This window comes from Myxine glutinosa, chromosome 8 (genome assembly GCF_964187855.1).
Source record: "Myxine glutinosa chromosome 8, kmMyxGlut1.1, whole genome shotgun sequence".
NCBI lineage: Eukaryota > Metazoa > Chordata > Myxini > Myxiniformes > Myxinidae > Myxine > Myxine glutinosa.
The window spans coordinates 154,437,796-154,452,110 of record NC_136268.1 but is presented as its reverse complement, the minus strand read 5'-3'; the positions used below and the strand labels follow the sequence as shown (position 1 = coordinate 154,452,110).

Genomic DNA, 14,315 nt, shown 5'->3' with positions numbered 1-14,315 from the left:
CACAACGAATTAAGGTAAGCACCCCCTAATATATATTCTTTGTGTATATGTATACATTGGCATATATTCTAAGGTATGTGAGATCAAATAATGATTGGTATGACATTAGCAATTATCCATTGATGAAATGCAGATACACAGGGTCTATGAGACGTAGGGTTGAGTCAGTGATCCGATCACGTGGGTCCTACACACGTTATTGACGCAAAGATCGCTAGAGGTCTTCTCAGAACAATGACTGTACGTTAGAAAACATAAACGTCATCCACACTGTCCGTGATGGACCTATAGCTCCATACTTAAATTGAGGTGAAAATATGCCTAAAATTCCCAAAAAATTTCACCTTAAATTATTCAGAATAAAATATTGAAAACGGCATGATTGTTATGTTTTTATGTGACCATAATATCACTTCTCCAGAAAATATAGCAATATCATGGGTATATTACACTGTTTTGACGACAACAAACTTGTAATGTGCGAGGTTGTAAAAAAACGGGGGGGGTGCTTAACTTAATTCTTTGTGTATATAAACAAACGTCTATCTACAGACACCTTCATAAAGCACAATAGCAACACCTTTTTGGACGACACAGGCCAATCTATTATGTTTTTTCTTGGAAGACAAGAATACATCAGGACACTTGTTCCACATTGCAGTCTGCAGTTGAGCACCCACCTTTGAAAGCATTGTGTATAATATGCAGGTAAAACGGCCTACGTTCACAAAATCATGGAATATTCATTAATCAATTTCTCTTGAAAATGGTTCATACGACGTTTGTGTTTCGACCATCCAGGGACAACTGAAGAACTCCCTTCCACCCAAATAGATCGCAACTGCCCCACGGCTGTTTCTGCATGTTTTCAACAGAAGCCGGGTCAAGTAAATCTAAAGTGTAACATTTTGTGGTAATGCAGTCACTCTCCCAGAATATTCCATACACATCCAGCTGCTTTGTCTGTGCATGAAATTTCAGTCTCAAATAACATGGTGTCCACCTTTCTTTGATTTTACCCGAGAGAGAATTTATGGAAGTGATGTAAATAAAGTCATGATCTAAAAAATAATGTAAATACGTGTAAATAAGTACTTAGATGTAAATAAGTACTTTTAGTAGATGTAAGTAGATGTAAATAAGTACTTTTACCCATAAGTGATGTAAAATACTGAAGCATGTATGGAAGTAGAATATACTGCAATTCCAAAGTCCTAAGGTTGGGGATTCTTCATCAAGCAAATATTGCTGCAATATCTCTGAGGAAACACAATTTCATTTTCAAAAAAAGAAACATTATTTCATTGTCGCTGTTGGTGCCAACCCCCCCCCCCCCCCCACCCCCCCCCCACTTCCCCACTCCCCCCACCCTCCCATGCACGCCTCCACTCCTCTTCCATGAGCATTAGATCACAATAAGAAATTTCACTTCGAATCAAATTCTTCATGCGGTAAATAGTATATTCCAAAGGTATACATTTCCCAGATTACTGATTGAAAACCAACAAAACACTTGGGGAAAACAAATATTTAATTTTCATCAGTGCCTCGTGCCATGTGACCAGCGCCTGATTAAAGGTGGAGCAACATGATGTGACCTGTGAGGCCATCCACCTGCCATGAAGATGAATAGCGCAATATAATTCTATACTTTTATTTTCACTCCAATCATTCCAAAGGAGCATGTTTCCCCGTTCTGAGAACACGCGAGAACTTTATATTACAAGGTTCAGTTGTGAGTAACAAAGGTGCTTTTAAAAATTAATGGCAATACGACTTAATTTCATGTTAGAAATAACTGTTATAGTGCAACTGCTTAAGTATAACACTTACCTGCTGCTGTTAACATCTTCCGGTGACCAACAATCCTGTTCTGACATTCCTGATCCTGATGTAGAAATTGTCGGTAGAGAAACCTGAGTGCATGAGCAAAGGCAAAGATGGAGCAGTTATCACTTCATGATAATAATTTAACAAAAATAAGAGCGTTTCCCCTTTTGTGCTGATTTTGGATGTCCCACTGCTTGCGTGAGCAACATGAATAAGAAATAAAATAAAATATAAATGATTCATTGAATACAACAAGTGGTTTATCATTTCCTTTTGAACCCAATTGCAGAGCAAGAATTTCCACTTTGGACAGTGTAAGTACCAAACAATGGCTTGCTCCTTTTGAAAGGCAATTTTTGTGTGGGTGTAGCGAGTGTATGCAGTGTTGGCGGTGTAGCAAGTACAGGCAGTGGTGGGGGAATAGCGAGTTTTCTGGTTGGGGTGTAGCGAGTGCAGGCAGTAGTGTGGGTGTAGCGAGTGCAGGCAGTAGTGTGGGTGTAGCGAGTGCAGGCAGTAGTGTGGGTGTAGCGAGTACAGGCAGTAGTGTGGGTGTAGCGAGTGCAGCAGTAGTGTGGGTGTAGCAAGTGCAGGCAGTGATTGGGTGTATAGAGTGCAGGCAGTGGTTGGGGTGTAGCAAGTGCAGGCAGTGATTGGGTGTAGTGAGTGCAGGCAGTGATTGGGTGTAGAGAGAGTTCAGGCAGGGGTGGGGGTGTAGCGAGAGCAGGCAGGGGTGGGGGTGTATTGAGTGTAAGCAGGGATGGGGTGTAGCGATTGCAGGCAGTGGTTGGGGGTGTAGTGATTGCAGGCAGGGGTGGGGATGTAGCGAGAGCAGCCAGGGGTGGGGGTGTGGCGAGAGTAGGCAGGGGTGGGGGTGTATTGAGTGCAGGCAGTGATTGGGTGTAGAGAGTGCAGGCAGGGGTGGGGGTGTAGCGAGTGCAGGCAGTGGTGGGGGTGCAGTGATTGCAGGCAGGGGTGGGCGGTAGCGAGAGCAGGCGGGGTTGGGGGTGTAGCGAGAGCAGGCAGGGGTGGGGGTGTATCAAGTGCAGGCAGGGGTGGGGGTGTAGCGAGTGCAGGCAGTGGTGGGGGTGCAGTGATTGCAGGCAGGGGTGGGGCGGTAGCGAGAGCAGGCGGGGTTGGGGGTGTAGCGAGAGCAGGCAGGGGTGGGGGTGTATCGAGTGCAGGCAGGGATGGGGTGTAGCGAGTGCAGGCAGGGGTGAGGGTGTAGCGAGTTTAGGCAGAGATGAAGTTGGAGTGAGTACAGGATGGGGTTTGGTTAGAGCAAGCACAGGCTGGGATGAGGTTGAAGTGAGTGCATGTGGTTGAAGCGAGTGTGCGCAGGGGTGTGGTTGGAGTGAGGGCATCCGGTTGGAGCGAGTGCATGAGGGAGTACGGTTAGAGCGAGTACAGGCTAGGATGAGGTTTGAGTGAGTAAATGCAGGGGTGTGGTTAGAGCGAGGGCATCCAGTTGGAGCGAGTACAGGCTGGGTGTTGTTGGAACGAGTGCACGAGGGGGTGCGGTTGGAGCGAGTGCATGAGGGGATGTAGTTGGAGCGAGTGCATGAGGGGGTGCAGTTGGAGCGAATGCAGGCTAGGATGAGGTTGGAGTGAGTAAATGCAGGGTAGATCAGGGAATCTATCTGGGGTGAGGAAGGGCTTTTAGAGGAGTTCCAGGCAGGTGTAGAGGAAGTTAAGCAGCAGCTTGGAAAAAGCCAAGACAAAATAAAGCTTCAAGGCCAAATAATATTGTTACCGATCTGGTCTAAGGGGTAAAATGTGGTATAGATTATAATAGTTATTTCTTAGTACATGTTGGCACAAATGGGGTTGTATGTTGTTACCTCAAATGATATAATGCGTCGAGCACTTGTTTAGAAAGATCTCGCCCCCACCCCAGTGTCAATGTCTAAGCCACAACCTCACCTTTCCTCTCTTCCAACATTCTTAAACCTTTACCATTATACATCTGTCTTTGTGTGAAGCTTTCCTCAGACAAGAGTCATAAACATTGAATTGTGTAACCTATCCTAGTACATACAAAAACACTTTTACTTCATTTTACTTTTAACCCCCATCTCTTGTGATTCTAACAACCAGTTGTGCCCGTTGATCAGCATGCTGATCCCCTTCCACGATCCGAGCATGGCTCCCAAGTTTTCAAACTTCGTGCTTTAGCAAAATTCACTGCCTGGACAGTGTGGCTCCAATGTGGCCTAGCAGAGTACTCTTCCCTCATGGCACTCAAGCCCTGGGGACCATTCGGGAGCATCCTCCCTTTAGTGAGGATCTCACTGCTCCCATTGTGGGGCTGGTACTCCCAGCACCCACTGTGCCCTTCCTATCAGTATCGCCTGGGGTCTTCCCTGGGCAACCGGGATCCCTAATCAAATCACTCGTCTGGCATTTGCCGGAAGTTTACAGCCACACAGGAGCAGAGCCTCCACTGGGTATGCGGGGGGGGGGAGGTCACCTGCAAACCTCAAGTGGGGGCCTCCTGCAAACCTCACGTGGGGGCCCTTTCTAATGGAGGGCTAATAATATGGTGACAGATCTTCAGGTGAAGAATCGATTCATACCGAGGTTCCAGAGGGGGTTAGCGAAGTATTAGAATGACCAGTTCTGTCTGTCTCTGGTGTATCAGTCTTTCCACCCCATCATTGGTAATGTATTGTCATATCTCGGCTAAGCCTGTACCGATTGTAACCAAACTTGATAGGATAGATAGTAGTATGGGTCACCCAGAGTGTGATATGTGGCCAACAATGAACCAAGTTAAATGTCAAGGTCATCAAAGGGTGAAAATCACATTTCTAACAATAACTCTGGAATGAATTATCAGATAAAGAAGTGGGTTTTGGCATTAAAGCAAATCAAATCAAATCAAATCTGACTTAGGAATTGACTGTCCGGTTCCATTGGGATATGAAAATAAAAATTTGACCTTAAAAATCATGACCAAAATGAAAACATTAAAAAAAAACACTTCATATCTAAGAAACTGAGCTGCACAAATCCTTCAAAATTAGTTTGTGTAACCCTCTTAAAACCCCCAATAAATCGCTAAAATAAAATAATGAGAGGAGAAATTCCGACAGGAAAAATGACGTCATTCATTCGAATTTCACGTTGGAAAGAGCAAATGCAGATGTGATGATTTCTGAATGTATGTATACGCGCATAGCTCTGGGAATAATGAGCCGTTCTGCCGATCACTAATGCTTCAGTCACATTTGGCTCGGCGGCCGTAGGGTCTAAAAAATCTACGGCCACTAGCAATTATAGGGCGGCCGCAGTATTTCCACGGTCACACAATGTAGCAGTCACATATGTTTTTATTTTTCGGGTAGCCGCACGGGGTATTTAGAAATTGTGGAGACCGAAAACGTGGGGGTGCCATACGGTCTTTGATTTGATGTCGCACGGTGACCTTAGTGCGTCCCTGCGGCAGCCATAGAATTTTCAAGGCAGACGCAAGGTCACCTCAAGGTGCCCGCAAGGCGACCGCAGGGGGGCCCTAAGGCGAACGTGCGGCCAGACGGACGGTAACGAGTGGGTATATATACCAGTTCTTTTTCATATGTATAACAGCACTTACAGTTGTCATGGCTACGGCTTGTCGAATTGCTACGGCCAACCTAGAAATGAAAAAAGTTATAACTCCGCGCTATAATTCCACGGCGACCCCTACGGCCTGTAAAAGATAGCCATACGCCCTAGGGCCACCCTGAGGCCACCTCAGAAACTCTGCGGCCGCCGCACGTTTCTGTCAATTTAGGGGGGGTACGGCCGCCGTATTCTAGCCGTAGAGCAAATGTGACTGAGGAGTAACAAACTGGGCACAGATGTCGTACAGACTGAACAGACAAAAATGACGAATTCCTGCAAATAAAGCACTTCCCATTGCTCAAACTGAATGGGATGAATTCCCATTGCCTCGCTGTAACATTTAGCATCCTTTCCTTTAGCTCAGTAGAGCAGCATAGCTTATGTGGGCCTAATGCCGAGTATGTTAATACAGAATATAATGCTGACTCACGTCCTAACGGTCCTTCCACAAGATGGAGGAAATGATGTAAAATCGAGTAAATAGTTCATAGTAAATTTCGTTCGATTTACTTTGAGGTCGTTGGAAAGCTATTTAACGAGTAATAAAAACATTTTAAAAATGAAAAAGGATGTAGGGATGTTACTGGGAAAAGTATGGAAACAAGAAGAAATGATCAATTGATAATTATATTTGGAAAAAAAATCAATGTCTGTTTAAATATAAAGATAGAGGTTTCTATTTTTTAAGTCCGTCTATCATTGGATGAAGAAGATGTTTAACGTATGGTGACAGGAACCATTTAAGATTTTAGAATAAAGCGCGACGGACGCGGAAGGAGCACATAAACAACACCAACACCAACAACAACAACTCTGCCACCAAAGGTCCGGTTTTCACGTGTTTCACTGTATTTTTCATCCTCATTGAGAATTGAGATTTACAGATAGGTTTACCATGTGGTTGTGAAGTGCAACATGATGTCTTTGATTAAACCCATCAGTGAAGTGATTGGCAGCGGGTCGGCATGCAGGATTGTGTTATTGGAAACGACTGTGTTGCACAACTGGACTTTAAAGAATGCTGATGTGGGGGGCCCCTATTTGTGGGTGGCCCATATTTGTGGGTGGCCCCTATTTGTGGGAAGTCCCTATTTGTAGGTGGCACCCAGTGGCTGCGGGGTCCACGGGTGCCTCACGGAGGCTCTGCCCAGGAGACTGCTGCAGGCCGGTACTTATTCCTCCCCACTCTACTTTAACCACTGTGCCACACGCTCAGTCGTTCACTACACATTGCACTCCACCCAGTAAATTATTCATCCTGCGATGCTTACTCATCCGCATCCTCGCAGCTTCCATTTTCCAAATCTTGCGAATGCTCATAGTGAACCTAAATCTGAAATGGGGATTCCTTCCAGTAGGGGGAGCTAATCTCCCTACTTCGTGCACACCCACTTCACACCATTGCACACCTAAAATTTGTTCTCCATGCATTCCAAAGTTACACACACCCATTGGTATCATGTCATCCATTCCACCATTCATCCCAAATCCCAGAAACAAAATAATGGAGAAGGAGGAAGGCATTCTAACCTACCTCTTCCAAATTATAACCATTTACTATCATTTTAAAACTTGCCAGCTACACAAAGCAAACAAACAACCAAGTGCATTTTGTGTGAACAATGCATTTCAGAAAGTCTGTTTCTTGCAATCGGAAGTAGAAGGAAAACATTCAATGGTCCTCAACTTTTGAGCAGCACAAACGTTTGAGCAGAATTACCACGAGGCCAAAAAAGCACAAAAAGAGAGCAGGTGATGAGTTTGACAAACCTCCTCTGATGCCATGTCTTTGCGCGGATCGATATCTTGGTCCTCTGACAATTCAGAAGCAGGCTCGACTAATGTACTTGCAAGATTTGGATCGGAGCTTGCCAAGACTTTCCGGAATGTGGAAAGAACCTGTTCGTCGATATCCGAACCGTTCGGGCATTTTTCCGCAGGAGTCTTTGTGTCATTGTCTCCGCTCTTTTGAGCTAAGTTGGTTCTATCTGGCCTCTGAACCAACAACTGAAGCTCGCCTCGAGAGCAACGTAGGGCATCTATCACGTTGTCGTGCGACATCCCTGCAACAGACCTTCCGTTCACCTTTGCAAGATAAAAACAAAAAACAATTAGTTGGACAAATTAACAAAGGAGATTAAACAGATTTCTTGCTACTTTCCAAGATTTACACATTTCTGGCGACAAGTGATGGTTGTTGAGAGGAGTGGTGGAGTGGTGGAATGGTGGAGTGGTGGAGTGGAGATGTCGGTGAATTTTAGGAAGGAAATTTATGACCAATGTTTTAGGGAACCAAAGATAGCCCTGAATGTTAAAATCGTTAGACTTGATCAGTTGAAGACTTTTATTTGTTTTGTTTTGTTAATGTAATTCTACTGACCTCACAGAACACGACTGACGTCAAATGGCTGTGAAAAACTCCGCAAGACAGTGAACAATTTGATATATAGACAAAACTAACGTTTCTATCTCTCAAAAGGAATGGAAATAAAAAGGCTGCCGACGATACCCTTATTATCAGCCTGTCCACCACGAAGCATGAGACAGGCTTTGCAATCACTTATCTGTGTGTGTCCATGTTTTTCTGTCTGTCTGTCTTTGTCTGTCTTTCTGTCTGTCTGTCTTTCTATTTGGCTGTATTTCTGTCTGGTTGTCTTTGTCTCTGTCTCTGTCTTTCTGTCTATCCATCTTTCTGTCTTTCTGTCTATCCATCTTTCTGTCTTTCTGTCTATCCATCTTTCTGTCTGTCTTTCTATCTGTCTGTCTGTCTGTCTTTCTGTCTTTCCTTCTGTATGTCTGTCTTTCCGTCTGTCTGTCTGTCTTTCTGTCTGTCTTTCCGTCTGTCTGTCTTTCCATCTGTCTGTCTGTCTGTCTTTCCATCTGTCTCTCTTTCTGTCTGTCTGTCTTTCCATCTGTCTGTCTTTCCGTCTGTCTGTCTTTCCGTCTGTCTGTCTTTCTGTCTGTCAGACGTCTGTCTGTCAGACATCTGTCTGTCAGACGTCTGTCTTTGTTTTTCTGTCTTCCTGACTGTCTGTCTGTCTGTCTGTCTGTGTATGTCCGGGCCATAACCATCTTTTTTTTTTTTTACTATTTGAGGTTTTGTCATCAAATTTTCAACAAAGCTTTATGATGAAAATATGAAGAAGATAAATTAATAATTTGGTCAAAAGGTCAAAGGTCAGTGTCACATAAAATCAACGATTTTCATCCAATTGACCTGAAATTTTAAGAATTTGCATACTGGGTCATTGAATTGGTTCACCAATAAAAAGCTAGAAGGCGACCGTTCTTTTTTTCCGGTAAAAAGGTGAAAGTTGCATAAAATATCAATATGTCAGTGACACAACATGACCCAGCTCATCAAGTGGAACCTGTGTTCTGCCAAGAAAGCCAAACGGCCAAAGGTCAGTCACAAAATCGTCAATTTCCATCCGATTGACTTGACATTTGAGCATGGTTTGCATATTGGGTCACGGAAGCCTATTTATTGCTTTTGAGGTCAGTCAAGGCCACCTAAAATACTCAATCTTTTTTGTATTTTTTTTAGCTGATTTTCGTCATGTTTAGCATATTGAAGAAGAAGTCCGAATACAAAGCGGAGACGGATGGGCTTTGCATTTTCAGACGCTTTCTAGTTATTATTAGTTTTTAAATAAAATGCATAAATCTTGAAGCAGAGCAAAAAATGGCAAGGTGTCTTGTGAGAGGCGTCTGCAAAGTTTCCACAAACCTTTTTTGGTAACCAAATAATTGTGTGGATTGCAATCAAAATTGGCAAAAGTTCTTCCATCGTAACTTCTTCCTCAATCACAATACCTTCTAAATCCCTATGGATCAACTTTTGCTGCAAGTCATACAATGATTGATTCTTTACATGGTGTACAGAAATGTTTGGCGTACAGTGTGTGTGTGTGTTGGCTGTGGTGGGGGATTGTAGAGTGGGGTGGTTGGGAAGTGGAGCTCGGTGGTGTTGGGGATGGGGGTGGATGGTTGGGGAGTGGTTGCTAAATTGGGAAAAGGAAGGGAATGGAGGGTTATAGGAGGGAGAAAGGATGACAGTGGAGTGGATTATAAATCTGACATGAAAAGCAAAAAAAATGAAGGACAAGGTTCTCAGACAAATTAAGGTATTCAGCTGAAGGTAAAGATGAGGTCCAATGAGACAAAATTAGTCAGAAACTTTGATCTACATTCGACATCAAAAATTTACAAAATCCATCACTGCAAATCTGGCCAAGGAGCAAAAATAAACAAACAAATAAACAGATTCTATGACATTTTATTTATTCTTACATGCTTGATAGACTCTGTCACAGTAACTAAATTCAATTAATCACGTTATTCTAAAAGTTTCCTTTATTCCTCAATTAAATATATCTTATTTTTTGAAAAAGTTAATGAATATTGACTTTCTTTTACAGACCAGTGTGCTCTTTTTTTATAGACTGTAATGCATTCTTTAATACCTCCTGTGAATGCATTATTTACCACTCTGTCACACACGCACACACACACACACACACACACACACACACCATCACTTGTCCGAGGCCATCTTCCATCTACTTGGATGTCGGCCAACGTCACTGCATTACCCCTAAACATAGTGAAAAACTGATCCCCTCAACTACAGACCAATTCACCTACTTACAATCGTCAGCAAGGTCATGGAATACCTTCATGAGAGTTGACATAAAATCTTTCCTTTTCTCAAACAGCCTCATTAGTTTAGATTCAGACTCCGTCACTATCCTGGACATCCCGCTTCTACTCTCTCAACAATGGATGGAGGCCCTCAATCTCAGACATGATATCAGGGCCATCTCCCTGGACATACCTCAAGCATTTGCTGGAGTCTGGCACCCCGTCTTGCGTTCCAAACTCTGTCTACAGCATCTAAGGCTACCTCCACACATGGCTTCCTGACTTGCTCTGCTCCCGTAGCCAAAGTGCAACTCTCAACGGAATCCTTTCATCCCCTCTTCCTGTCAAAGCTGTAGTGCCCCAGGGCAGTGTGTTGGGCCCAGTCCTATTTCAAATCTTCATCAACGATCTTTGACTCTCTGTAAAATCCTCTATCACTTTGCTGACGACTCCTCCATCTGCCATATCATTCCTCATCCTTCAGTTAGGCAAGCAGCAGCTTTTTCCCTCTCTGCAGACCATCACAAGCTTTTCAAACACTTGGAAATTGTCTTTAAGTCCTGACAAGTATCACACACACACACTCTCTCTCTCTCTCTCTCTCTCTGAAAAGACCAAACCTCTCATCTACATCATGAAGAATAATCTTGAAGAAGTTCAGGAAGTCAAACTTTTGCGACTCACTATCAGCCGTGGTCTTTGTTGGGCAAACTGCACTACTAACTTGGCCTCCAAAGCCAGTCACTGACTGTGCATCCTCCTCGTGCAAAGTCTTTCCTTGACACACATCAACTTTATCTACAGTCACGTGAAAAAGTAAATACACCCCATGTAAAGTTTTGACTTTTTCAACATATTTCAACATACAGCTATTTGATCTTCATTTCAACAATATTGATAGATAAAGGTGATATAATATAACAAATATCATGAAACATTTACATTTTGTAGCCCATTGTATAATTTAAATAAACATAAATGCAAATTTCGCATGTGGAAAAAGTAAGTACACCCCATGAAATGTTTTTAAAATCTTTTTAACATATGTGGACATATCAATATTTGATCTTCATTTAAACAGTATCTATAGATAAAGGTGATATAGGTAAAGGTGCAGTTGCAGGAAAAGTACATGGAGAAGAGGAAGAAGTTGTTTCATGGGTTTGTTGATCTGGAGAAAGCATTCGATAGGGTTCCACGCGAAGTATTGACATGGGCATTGAGGAAGTTAGGAGTGGAGGAATGGTTGATCAGAGTAGTGATGGCAATGTACAAAAGAGCACGCACAGCTGTAAGGACGAAGGACTGGAACAGTGGTGAGTTTGAGGTGAAGGTGGGAGTGCATCAGGGGTCGGTACTAAGTCCACTACTATTTGTAGCTGTGATGGAGGTGCTGGCTCAGAACGTAAAGGAGGGTTTACCGTGGGAGTTGTTGTATGCAGATGATCTGGTGTTGATTGCAGAAAGTATGGATGGACTGAAGGAAAAGATGAACAAGTGGAAGGAATGTATGGAGACAAAAGGTCTGAAGGTGAATATCGGAAAAACGAAGGAGATGGCAAGTGGTAAAGCATGTGGTGAGGTGGAAAGAACGAGGAAGTGGCCGTGTGCTGTGTGCAGGAAGGGTGTCGGAGTGAACTCCATTCAATGTACAATGTGCGCTGAGTGGGTTCATCAAAAATGTAGTGGTCTGAGAGGGTCATTAACCAGTGTGGCAGCTACATTCAAATGTAAGGTGTGCACAGAGGGAGCTGCAGATGGAGGAAATGTTGAGTTGGATATTGGAGACGGCATGAAGCTGGAAGGTGTGAAAACATTTTGCTACCTCGGAGACATGCTGAATGGAGAAGGTGGATCAGATTCTGCAACGGTTGCTAGAGTGAGATATGCATGGAAGAAGTTTCGGGAACTGAGTGGCGTGCTGATGAGGAGGAGAGTGTCGCTGAAGCTGAAGGGAAAGGTGTATGCTGCATGTGTGAGAAGTGTTATGATTTATGGGAGCGAGACATGGGTAATGAATGTAGAGCAGCAACGAAGGCTGGAAAGGGTGGAAATGCGAATGGTTCGGTGGATGTGCGGAGTATCGTTGAGAGAGAGGAAGACAAATGATGAATTTCGAAAGATGATGGGAATAGAGCCTGTGGTTGATGCTGTGAAGAGGAACAGGTTGAGATGGTTTGGTCATGTGTTGAGGAAGGATGAAAGTGACTGGTTGAGAAGAGTGATGGAAATGAATGTTGAAGGAAGTAGAGGATGGGGAAGACTTGGCTAAAGATGGTGGAAGAAGAAATGCGGGCAAGAGGGTTAACAAGGAGAGATGCAGAAAATAGGGCAAAATGGAGAAGATTGTCATGGGGACCGCAAGGCTAACCCCCGCTCTAGCAGGGAAAATGGCCTTAAAATGCATGTTGTTGTGTGTTGTTGTATAGATAAAGGTGATCTAATTGAACAAAAAACAATGAAAAATTGACTTTGCAATAATTTATTCAACAAAAAATTAACAGAGATGCCATTTCCTTCTGTGGAAAAAGTAAGTACACCCTTGGCTCTAATAGGTGGTATTGCCCCCTTTGGCAGAAACAACCTCAAGTAGGCGTTTCTTATAACTGTCTCCCAGTCTCTGACATCGACTGGGAGAAATTTTTGCCCATCCTCCATGCAGAATTCTTTCAGCTGTGCGATGTTTGAGGGATTTCTTGCATGCACAGCTCGTTTCAAATCCCCCCACAACATCTCGATGGGATTTAGATCCGGGCTTTGACTCGGCCATTCCAGAACCCTCCATTTCTTTCTTTTCAGCCATTCCTTGGTGGATTTACTGGTATGTTTAGGGTCATTGTCATGTTGCAAGGTCCACCTTCGGTTGAGCTTCAACCTTCTGACAGATGGCCTCACATTATCCTCAAGCACCCTCTGGTACAATGAAGAATTCATAGTGGATTCCATGATGGTGAGCTGCCCAGGCCCTGATGCAGCAAAGCTGCCCCAAACCATAATATTTCCACCACCATGCTTTACAGTTGGTATCAGGTTCTTGTGGTCAAATGCTGTCTTTGGTTTTCGCCAAACCTGTCTTCTGGTACTGTGGCCAAATAGCTCTACCTTTGACTCATCTGTCCAGATCACATTGTTCCAGAAGTGCTGGTCTTTGCCTCGGTGTTCATTGGCAAACTTTAGTCTTGCCCTGAAGTTCTTTCTGGACAGCAAAGGTTTCCTCCTGGCACACCTCCCATGTAGATCAAATTTGTGCAGCCTCTTTCTAATGGTAGACTCGTGCACTTTGACATCAACAGTGGCAAGAGCTACCTGTAGGTCCCGTGATGACATTCTGGGGTTCTTAGAGACTTCTTTCAGCATCTTGCGGTCTGCTCTCGGGCTGAACTCACTGGGGCGGCCTGGCCTGAACAAGTTGGCAGTTGTTTGGAATCTTCTCCACTTGTAGATGATCTTCCGGACAGTCGAATGATTGATTTCAAATTGTTTGGAGATCTTTTTAAATCCCTTCCCAGACTCGTAGGCATCTATAATCTTCTTTCTGAAGGCCTCAGAGAGCTCTTTTGATCTAGGCATGGTGACGCCGCACACTTCAACAACAAAGAGCAAACCAAACGAAATGTCTGAGGTTTAAATAAGACAGGTTCCTCCAAGATCCTCTCTAACGATGTTCGAATCATTTGCACCTGAGCTGGTGCACCTGATTCTAATTTTAGGTATTTGAAGTAGTGATAAATGTAGGGGTGTACTTACCTTTTCCACATGCGAAGTTTGCATTTATGTTTATTTAAATTATACAATGGACTACAAAATGTAAATGCTTCATGATACTTGTTATATTATATCACCTTTATCTATCAATATTGTTGAAATGAAGATCAAATAGCTGTATGTTGAAATATGTTGAAAAAGTCAAAACTTTACATGGGGTGTACTTACTTTTTCACGTTACTGTACATACAAGGCCTTCATCCATGGTTTGATGGAGCACTGCTCTCCCCTGTGGTCTGGTGCCCCTGCCTCACACCTCGATCAGCTTGATGCCATAGAAACCTGGGCCTTCAAAATCACTAAAATCTCCCAAAATGAAGCTGGGTCTCTGGACATATCACTTCCACATCACAGAGAGATTGGTGGGTTATCTGTCTTCTATCACCTTTTTCTGGTCTTGCACTTTCTGCTATTTCTGTGCTCTGTCCCCCCCCCCCCCCCCCCCGCCCCACCGTCAGGGTTCTACAAGGGAG

At 43.7% G+C, this 14,315-nt stretch overlaps 1 protein-coding gene across 5 annotated transcripts in view; it reads right to left on the bottom strand.

Annotated features, from left to right (window-relative positions):
* Positions 1-14,315, bottom strand: part of LOC137418504 (tyrosine-protein phosphatase non-receptor type 13) — a 240,305-nt gene that overhangs the window by 54,564 nt on the left and 171,426 nt on the right. For all 5 annotated transcript variants that reach the window (XM_068104581.2, XM_068104582.2, XM_068104580.2 and 2 more), the window contains exons 35-36: positions 7,204-7,518; positions 1,834-1,916 (exon numbers count right to left, since the gene is read on the bottom strand). In XM_068104581.2, the coding sequence (XP_067960682.2) occupies positions 1,834-1,916; positions 7,204-7,518 (398 nt within the window). The remainder of the gene's footprint in view (positions 1-1,833; positions 1,917-7,203; positions 7,519-14,315) is intronic.